The following is a 10,153-nucleotide window of genomic DNA, read 5'->3' as shown; positions in this document are numbered from 1 at the left end:
TGAAAGTTAGCAGAATATGTCCTCTTCAGGTTTTGTATTTTCGCTGAAGAAGAAGTCAGAAAAATCATCATTAGTAATGTTGTATATGCCTCTTATAGCCTCAGAAACAAACCCAGGACATACAAAGTGCCCTAGCTAAAAACATGTCTGTTTACTTCCATCTTGAAAAGCTGACCTTTTGAAGAAGTGTTTGGCTGTTACTGTATTCCCAGGATTCAGGCCTGTTAGAAAACACTCCACTTGTATCACTCTTCCATGCTACATGCTAAAAACATTAACTAGACTATGTTGTAATCTTCATTATGTACTACTCGGCAGAAAGCCCAGGAACACATTACAAATTGGTGCTTAGAAGGAAATGTGCAAACTTTCTGCCATTTATTACCAACAAGTTCCTTACTTTGGGATAAAAGTGTTTGGATGACATGTTTTGTTGGGGATGATTACATTCAGTCTGAGCTGTTGCCAAACTAGCATCTGCTGTTTGTGCCATATTTTCAGATGGGTGTACTCTTCTTTCCCCTTCATGTATTGCTCCACTGACAACATTGTCAAAACATGATGGAACTGATTATAGAGTTCTTCTTCACCGTCTAATCATCACCTTTGAAGATGTCTATTGATGGAACTGATGCAACAATATAAACAGTGACCTTCTGTATGATATTCCTCAGTAAACAACCAGTGAAGTGTTGTACAAAAACTAGCATTTCAGTCTCAATACAGCCTCGTCCCCGCTGTGTTTTGGACGTGGAGCCAGCAGTCATGTGTCGAGGAAGGAGTCGGAAAAAGTGATGGAACGGCCACATTTTTTCAGAGAACCGCGTTCCAACTGAGCATCTGGTATTCTTGAAACATCTGAACGTCTTGGCCGAGCCCAGCTGCGTGTGTGTGTGTGTGTGTGTGTGTGTGTGTGTGTGTGTGTGTGTGTGTGTGTGTGTGTGTGTGTGTGTGTGTGTGTGTGTGTGTGTGTGTGTGTGTGTGTGTATGTTCAACACACAAAAACCTCTTTAAGTTAATTATAAAAACGTGAGGGGGAAACGTATGTGAAAGACAAAGAGAGAAAAGGACTGAAGAAGTGAGAAGGGCGGTTAAACAGGGAATGATTTGGGGTTGAGGGGGGTTTCTTTTCCTTCAATTCTATCCCAAAAAAATCCTTTTTGCAAGCAGCCTCCCTCTCTCTTATTTCCTCACCCGCTGCAAAATTGTTCTCTTTATGAGCCTTCAGTCTCGAACCACTCCTCCCCTAACCACAAGTATCTCTCATCTGTTTTTCTCTTTCTTTCCTCCCCCATTCGACCCCTTTTTCCTCATGCCTTTTGGTTTTAACCCTCCACATACTGTCGGAGCAGCGGTAAACAACAGCAACCTGGGCGAACCTCAAGATCACAGCAAACAACATTAAAAAACTAATTTGGAAAATCTGGTTGATATGCGGTTTCCTCTCACTAGCTTTAGTTTAAGCACAGTATATACAGTGTATATTAAGCCGTTTATTCTCCTGTTTGCTTTGTGTTGTATTATTGTTAAACGCGTGCCTGTGTTGTATTAAAGGGGCCCATTATGCTTTCTTGTTTTTCCCTTTCCTGTAGTGTGTTATACAGGCTTTTGTGTAAAAGGTCTTTAAAATCTTAAAGTCCCCTCCAGAGGAAGTAACTCTCCCACACAGTCTCACCCCCCCCCCCCACACACACCCACACACACTGCCTGAAGCACCTCCATTGGACTCCTTTTGACATCACTATGTAACACTTGCCTTTCTATTGGAGCTCCAACATTGTACTTGATAGGCTGAGGGGCGGGACATCTCTAAGTGGTTGACCAATCACAACAGAGCCGGCCAGCTAACCAATGAGAGCAGACTGGGCTCTGGTTTCAGACAGAGGGTGAAAAGAGGCACAGGCAGTATGAGAACAATAAAGAGCTTTTTGAACATTTCACAGTAGCGAAATACAAATATGACCCTGAAAATGAGCCTAATAGGGCCCATTTAAGGTCTTAACAAGAGGAGGGCAAAGAGCTCTTTAGCAAGCGTTCAACTGTGATGTCATAGCGCACTGACACGCCCTGAAGTACACTTCTACGTCACAGCAGCAAGAGGTGTTGCCGTCTTGAATGTACTGTACATTAACCTGACCAACCCCGCCTTTAACTATTTTTTTATTACTCACATCTGTTCATCCACTTTCCTCCTCCTAAAAACTGTCCCTCTCTTTCTGGTGTTTCCATTTGTCTGCGTTGAGCTCTCTCACGCACAATAACCGTTACGACCAAGCCGTCTTTAAACAATGCTCCACTGGATGGATGTGTAGATGCTGCTTAACTAGAATACCAAATAGAGAGGATAAACAAAACACAACGCTCTTAATGACCGTTGACGACAGATCTGGGAAGCACGGGTCTAATTTCTCTAAGTGTCTTTGAGAAAAACACTGAATTCATTTTGAGCTGCTTCTCCTCTGACCTCCAAAAAAAAGCTCATGTTGTTTGTTGGTGTTGGATGCAGTTTCACAGAAATTAGCCAGTGATGCTTTACTTCACAGTTTCCTGGAACTGTTCTGAGCTGGTTATTTAGAATTTTTAGAGAGAAATGACCCAGAAAGAGCTACTCAAATTGTGAGTAATGTCTTTATAATTGTACCCTCCGTATTTGCTTAATTTGTTTGCTGAAGCTGTAGGGTGACTAAACCCTCTCTGCGTCAGTGGCGTGGGGGTCTATTCCTTTTAAGTTGCCATGACAAACCTTGATTTCATTTGGTGCAGCCATTTTTTTCTCCTGTCCTGTTAATCGTCTCACACACTTTAGATTTATCTGATGAAACTGGAAAAAAACGTGACTCTTAGACTGGGAACTGATGCTTTAGGTTTTGGGATTAATACATTAGCAGTTCGATGTCTCCATGCTCACTATAATAACAACATTGTATTCTGAATTCACAGTTTCTTTCTAGGAAATGATTAGGAAAAACTGTAAATCAGACAATATGCACTCAAGTTTAAGGTTGGAAGAGATGTTGAAATGACTCAAACTCCACATAATGAGTTAGAAGACTATGGATGTCTGTTTGGAGATGCTATCATTTCATCTGCCAAGTATCTGCTCTCCGTCTCTCAGGTCGTGGACATGAACACAGATGAGACGTTTGGCAGACCTTGTGAACCTCTGCTCCTCTTTCTCTGTCCGTCAGCCATTTTAATGCTGAACTCTACAGTGTGGCCGGGCAGGGGCAGGAACAACCGTCCAGCTCAGCACTGCTGCTGCGTGCCAGGCAGGAAGTGGCGGGACAGCTGCTTGCAATTCAACCTGAGATTTTGTTTGGGTGACCTACATTATGGCACCGTTTACTTTCATACTGTAAGTCTTTCTTTTTCTTTTGTTTTGTCTTCCAGTGCAGCAAAGCAACTCAGTACATTTACTCAAGGTTTGTACTTAAGTTCCATTTTGGGGTAATGGTTGGGTATGTCTGTCTCATCATCATCATACTTGATAGTCTTATTTAAACTGTTTGTAGTTGAGCTCTTAAGTGACTAGGTGTGTTCCAAAGAGGACATTATTTTTACAAAAACAGCAAATATGTAATTTGATCAAACATTTTATATACAAATTATTGGAGCAGAACTTCTTCTATTTTCCCCACTTTTCGCCCCTTAATTTTAATTGTTTTAAGGAGCCTGACCCTCAGTTTGGTCCCCCCTGGACACACTGTATGTAAAGTCATTTCAAATAACTCTAACCAACGACAAAACCAACCTACAAAATATAAAGGAAAGCGCTAGGCTACGTGAAATGCTCTGATATAGCACTAACATTTTGTGCATGGTGAGCACGTTTCAGTAAAGTAAAGTTTGTGAGTATGTCCCCTATTTCATCCTCAGCATATTTCAAATCTAGTCTTTATCTCCTACAGAACAAACTCCCACTCAAGCAGAAGCATTTCGCCAAACTGACATAAAACTGGGTGAAAATAATCTGTCTTGATGCCAAAAAATATGAATTTGGTTGCATTGAAATCAAAGAAGAAATCATGTCAGTCCAACTGGTGACAAACAAAGATAACAGCAGCCTGCAGAGCCAGCTCTCATGCACAGTTCATAATGTTCAGCCTGTCTAACATATACATATACAGGGTGCCCCACACTGCAGGAACACCCAGGTCAGGAAGCGGTCTTTGGCACCAGAGCTGCTGAATCAGACCTTCCGCAAACTCCCCCAACTCTGCAGAGGGGCGATGAGCATCCTCCTGCAACCCCATCTGCCAGGAAACCCTCTCTGTTTCTGGTCTGCGGGTGAAACTACAGAGGCCCGTCAGCTAATCTACAAACGCACCCACACATCTCATCCTCTGACCTCACCTAGAGCCCCCACCCTCCCTTCCTCCCGCCAGCCCTGACTTACAAAGGTGGGAGAAGTACTCAGATCTTGTATTTCAGTAAAAGTAGAAGTACCACAATGTAAACAATGTTCCTCAAGTAAGAGTACAAAAGTATTAGCATCAAAATATACTTAAAGTACCAAAAGTAAAAGTACTCATTATACAGATCGGTTCAGTTCAGAATAATATATCTGATATGTTTTATTTTTATTGATCACTACAGTGTTATCAAAGCTGGTAAAGGTGCAGCTAGGTTTAATGACTTTGTATACTGCATGGAGTGGAGTAAAAGTAAACAGTAGCAAAAAATGGCCTCTCAAAATTGACCTTAGGTGCAGTACTTGAGTAAATGTACTTAGTTACTTTACACCACTGCTGACTTCTGCACAATAAGCAACATCTGGTTCTCATTTCGCCAAAACCAAAACAACACGAGGAGCAGAGGAAGGGGGGAGAAGGGAGGAGTCGGTGGGGAGGCTGTCGAGGAGAAAAGACATTCACAGAAAAAGCAGGATGTAAAGAAAATATCAAGAATGAGGAGTCACATTTCTCACTGTGGGTGCAGACGGAGGTCTTTGATGGTGCAGGTGTGAGGACGTGCGTGTGAATGAAAAATGTCGCCATGTTAACCACTTACAAACACTTCTTTAGATTTCTTTAACACCCACTGTGACCTGGTCAACGTCGACTCACACTTCTGCAGCACAACAAACTCAACTAAGAAAAAGTTAAGACAAAAAGAGGACGGGGAGGAGGGGGGGGGGGACTCCCATCTCCACAGAAAAGAATCTGCAAGTCAGCGGCTAGCAGCCCTAATTACAGTGGGGCTTTGCTGAAGTCTGCAACAAGACAAAGAGGGAGAGGAGGGAAAGAGGCAGATGGAGGGAGAGAGAAAAGCCAGGCGGAAGGGAGCAGAAACCAAGAGCGAGGGCAAGAGTGGAGATTACCTCATTTTGTAAATAGTCTGTTTATAAGTCAAAGTCACACTAAATGAATGCTTACTTTACAAAGGCACAGCTGCTCAGAGTCACTGCAAAATGTCATCAGTGTGGTAAGGCTTTAGAAAGGAGTCCCCTACCCAAAGACACTCTAAAGACGACGAAAAGTATCCATTGTTTACATCTGATTTATGCTTCCTGCTTTCCAAATTAAATGCCAGTGTTTCTGTAGCTTGATTATGCATTCGCCGAGCTAAACATTTGAGTTTAAAACCAGAAGGTAAGGCTTTATGTGGGATGCAACTTTCTGCCGACTTGGCTGCAGAAAGATGACCATCTTTCCAGACACCAGGACACTGCAGAATGGCACATGCAAAATGAACTTTTCCCCATGCTGGTAGGGATTCCACATTAAAAACAAGATGCTATAGAGTTTGAAAGGTCAAGATCTTGCTGGAAACTAAAGTAGTATTAATTTTTGAGTGGATCTCAACACAAACATCACACAGCCGCTTCACGAGGTGGTCTTGATCGCACATCGGTCATGTATTTAGAGTAATAACACTGAGTTACTACAGCAGGCCAAGGTGTGAACCCCTCGCTCTTTAAATCATATACGAAAAGGTCTTGAATCAGAGCGACATTAGGTCCCCCCACTGCTCCTCCCTTCCTCCCCCAGCCCAACAAAACTCATCTGATCCCAACACCAGACAAAATGGCGCTTGAGTCTAGAAAGTGAATACAGAAAGGAGAAATGCTGCATTCTAGTGGAAGCTGAGAGACATTAACTCAGGAGTAAATCAATAACATAACAGAGTAATATTTAAAGTATAAATCAGAACATTTATTGCAGAAATCCATGAAAAACACAAATTGCAAAGCATGAGAAAGTCCTCATAAATATATTCAATAGACTGATATCATTCAGAATAAGGATGTGGCAACCGGATTGCCATGATAATATGTTTTCTAACTATTTTTGGTTTGTTTCTTTATTAACAACTTCCCTTTAGGCTTCAGTAATAGAGACTTTTTGTGCTCCTCCATTCTTTCGGCCGCTTCCTGTTTTTCATTCCACTTCTCAATGCCTCGGTCCACCTCCGAGTCCAGCATCACGATACGTCTCTGTGAGAAACAAACAGCAGGGTTAAAGGCATGTAGGTGACACAGAGAGGTATATAGGGATATGCTATTTTTATTTTTTTAAAGGCACATATGTTGATACTTACCGCTAAAACTTCCCTCTCCTGCTTTCTTCTCAGCTGTCCCTTCAGCAGAGGAGCTGGTCTGCCATCTGTTCAGATACACGAACAAGAAAACACAACAACCACATCACGACATGGTCGCATTTCTATAATTAACTCAGCTAAATTATCCCAGATTAAATAAGAACAATGCCAAGTAAACTAAATTACCCCACACTGAAACAGAAAGGCTGAATCACTGTTAACTGCCTCCTTATGTGAGCTCTGTTGCTAGGTTAAAATAAATTATATACCTGCAAACGACCAATCAGGCAGATCTGTCAGAGGGCCGTATTCTGTGCCACTTTTAGAAATTCCATGTCTGCAAGCAAAGAAACATTATGAAATTAGAAATCATTCAAGTAGAAAGGAGGAGAAAATTAAAACATACATTTGCTTTTTCCTTTTCATTTACTCACTCAATAAAACCCACTGTGTTCTTGCATATTACTACGCTAGTAAACAGACTGATGGGTATAACGACAGAGTACCCTTTAAGTATTCACGGACGTACTATTGCCATTATAGCCTACCATTCGGTAATGGACAATAAAATGTAGTTGCAGCACCCTGTACGTTGTACGCACAGAAAATATCATAGAATAGAATAAAATACAAACAATACAAATAAAGCCAACTATATCAAATCTGCCACAAGAGACAAAAGAAAGACAAACTAATAGCAGGAAAAACACAGGTGAAATTAATTTCGTCAGGGACAGATTAGTGTCGAATTGATCAGAATTGGGTTTGCCAAACCAACACGTCTGCTCTATGCTGATGCATATCCAGTATACAACAACAGCACGTACAACATGATGTTGATGACTATGCATTGCCATTTCTCGTGTACACATTCCTAGTTTAGTACTTGCAATTACCGTATAATTGTATAGTCAAACCCTACTTAAAAACAAGAGTAGGGAATGGGGCACACAGCATCAGTGTCAACAGTACACTTACTCTTTCCTCCATTTCTCTCCACCCTGGACTCCGCATGTTGTGCTGAACTGCCTGCTGGAAAGCCTCAGCACTGAAGAACAAGTGCAGAAACAAAACAGCCTCTAAAGTCACCTCTGAATAATCATAAACACCAATTACATCGTGTGGAATAAATGCTGCTATCTTAAGAGTGTGCATTACAGAACTGTTAGCATCACAGTTAGCATTGATGCTTGTTACTACATTTAGAGCGTTGCATCCAATAAACAAGCTGTATGAAAGGGATAGACTGGTACAAGAAGATATTTACAGCAACAAAGCTTAACTTCACAGTTTACCAGGTTTTAAAACAACATATTTAGTGATTAACCTCTGTCTCGACTCACCTGAACAGCACAATGTCCTCACGGGGGCCGCCATGTTGTCTGCACTCTCCTGGGTTGACCACCAGGGGGAGCTAAAGATGCACAACAAGTCAAAACTACCTTAATATTTATTTCAAATGTCCACCTCTAAAACCTTAAATTGGGGGTTTGGATAAACTACATTATTCTGTTAAGTTAATACTTACACGTGAAGCTCAATCATAAACAATACATTAGAAAGCCTATTTATTTTTTACAGAACATCTTTTCTATAATGGGTCTTTCAACTTAAAAAATAACTTGTTTTTTTAACACTTACAACTTGTTTAATTAAAATAGAACGTAGGGTGACAACAACAATGACTCCTCCAGCAATAGCCTGTATTATATAAAGGACAACATAAGGACAATGTAAGCAAATGTTTGGAATTCGCATAGACTATAAAGTAATTACTCAAATCAATCTTGAAAGGTTGGAATAATGAAACAGATCATAGCTGTGTTAATGTTAAATGTTGTGTTTGCATGTCTTCCCTTTGAGGAAATAATTACACCATGCACACTAATGGGCAACGATTGAGCTAGATGAATGATAGGATTTCATGGAAGTATTATGGGCTGTAGACATGACTGGGGAGCAGAAAATGCAGACAGAGCCCTGCCGCTTTTCGCAGCTCTTCAAAGTATTGTTTTTGTATGAAGTGCTCCGCTGCTAAGCCCAGAAGAATTCCTCTGTTAGCTTTTGAGGGCAAGTCCCCACTCGCAGCCTGTGAGGTAGAAGTCTGCAGAGGCTGCTGCAGGGACTTCGCTCAACCGCAAGGCCCGTGAAAGGCTCCATGGAAAGGGGCTCCAGGGCACACAAAAAAAGCCGGTTTGCCTATTCAAACACGCCAGGACAAACACAAGTTACTTTATCGGGGTTTGTTGTGTTTTGGTGTGTCCGTTAACTGCCACTAAACGGCCGGACACCAGGTCTGACTAATGCTGGTCAGTCCTGTAATAGCAGTGGGACGTTTACCCTGAATCTTCCTTGGAGAACTCAGACACGCCGAAAAAATTCGCCAGCCGCCTCACTCAGCCGTGTCCCTCCGCACATTCCACAGGCTGGTGGTACAATAAAGTAGTTCCGTTGCCTAAACGACGCAGTTCTTTTCATGATTTAAATGAAATGTAAAATAAAAATGATAGAAAATGTTTAAAACAATAGAAGTAATACCTCAATGTAAAAAATACCCTAGTAAACCAGTAAAAGTCATGTATTTGAAGGGCTGCTTATACATTAAGCAGTATTACCCCTATAATGGGGTTATATTAATATATTTTATAGTAGTATTATTACTGTTTTTGTGTCGAAAGCATACTAATGTTGACGTGGAACTAGTTTTTTAACTTTGTATATGATGTTGGGCTGAACATGCTTTATTATTTATTAAGATGATCATATGTTTTGTGTAAAAAAGGGTTTTTGCATATAACATCATAAATATAAGTTGCAAATTAACGCATTGGAGTAGTTAAAGAATATTGTTTACATCTTTCTAAGTACCAACAAAGGTAATACACTTCCACCAACTTATTGTTAAAACAAATAAGGCATGGTGTCTTGAATTAACTTTCTTGAATGTACATTTATGGATATGGAGGTGTCCCATTATAATAACATGATTAATCATTTACACATGAGTGCTTTTCTGTGAATTATTTTCCAGGAGACCAATCAACACATTCCTTTAAAGCAAGTAATAAGTAATAAATGCACATTTTCTGCATATTCCCAACATAATCTTCAAAATCCACACCAATGTTTCTCTTAAATGTCATTTTTAAGAGAGCTTTTTTAAATATTGGCGGAGGGGGCACATCCTCTGGGGGAGTTTTGCGTATGAATGACGAAACAGCCATGACTGGTTGAAAGGTGTTCCGGCCCTGTGGGGGAAACGAGCCGCCGCTGACTGATAAAGGAGCAGTAATGCGTCAAGCTCAACCTCGCGATACTACGCCAAGTGACATTTGTTCAGTTATTCCACCTTCAAAATAAAAGCAACATATAGTGCCACTTTCAATCTGCGGGTTTAAATAACCATTTAGGAGGCACATATTATAAAATAGTGTCTTAATAATACACTGAATTAATATATGTTATGTTGTATAAAAAATAAAGCCATAACATGAATCGAAAGATTTTCTTGTTTTCGTTCAAATATAACAGTTGCAAGTAAGGAGTTTATTTTGAAAGTTGTAACCAGAACTATCTCTAGCCCCCTTAGCTAGCTTGACACAGTGGCAAAAAA

General features: G+C 40.7%; 1 protein-coding gene across 1 annotated transcript; it reads right to left on the bottom strand.

Annotated features, from left to right (window-relative positions):
- Positions 1-6,133: 6,133 nt before the first annotated feature.
- On the bottom strand, positions 6,134-7,954 carry mrpl52 (mitochondrial ribosomal protein L52). The gene is made up of 5 exons (XM_063895683.1): positions 7,884-7,954; positions 7,519-7,588; positions 6,810-6,877; positions 6,541-6,605; positions 6,134-6,436 (listed from the first exon to the last, which is right to left on the bottom strand). Exons 1-5 carry the CDS (start codon positions 7,915-7,917, stop codon positions 6,281-6,283), a joined length of 393 nt encoding a protein of 130 aa, XP_063751753.1. The 5' UTR covers positions 7,918-7,954; the 3' UTR covers positions 6,134-6,280.
- Positions 7,955-10,153: the final 2,199 nt, after the last annotated feature.

The sequence above is a fragment of the Eleginops maclovinus genome, chromosome 11, assembly GCF_036324505.1.
Source record: "Eleginops maclovinus isolate JMC-PN-2008 ecotype Puerto Natales chromosome 11, JC_Emac_rtc_rv5, whole genome shotgun sequence".
NCBI lineage: Eukaryota > Metazoa > Chordata > Actinopteri > Perciformes > Eleginopidae > Eleginops > Eleginops maclovinus.
Note: the sequence above shows the minus strand (reverse complement) of the source record. Positions and strands in the feature narration are given on the sequence as shown.

Bases quoted from the DNA above. Each gene is read 5' to 3' on its own strand.
- mrpl52 (XM_063895683.1), bottom strand. From the start codon at position 7,917: ATGGCGGCCCCCGTGAGGACATTGTGCTGTTCAG. The intron at 7,589-7,883 runs GTGAGTCGAGAC...CTTGTTCTTCAG, and splicing joins GAGGACATTGTGCTGTTCAG to TGCTGAGGCTTTCCAGCAGG. The intron at 6,437-6,540 runs GTAAGTATCAAC...TGTTTCTCACAG, and splicing joins AGGAGAGGGAAGTTTTAGCG to AGACGTATCGTGATGCTGGA.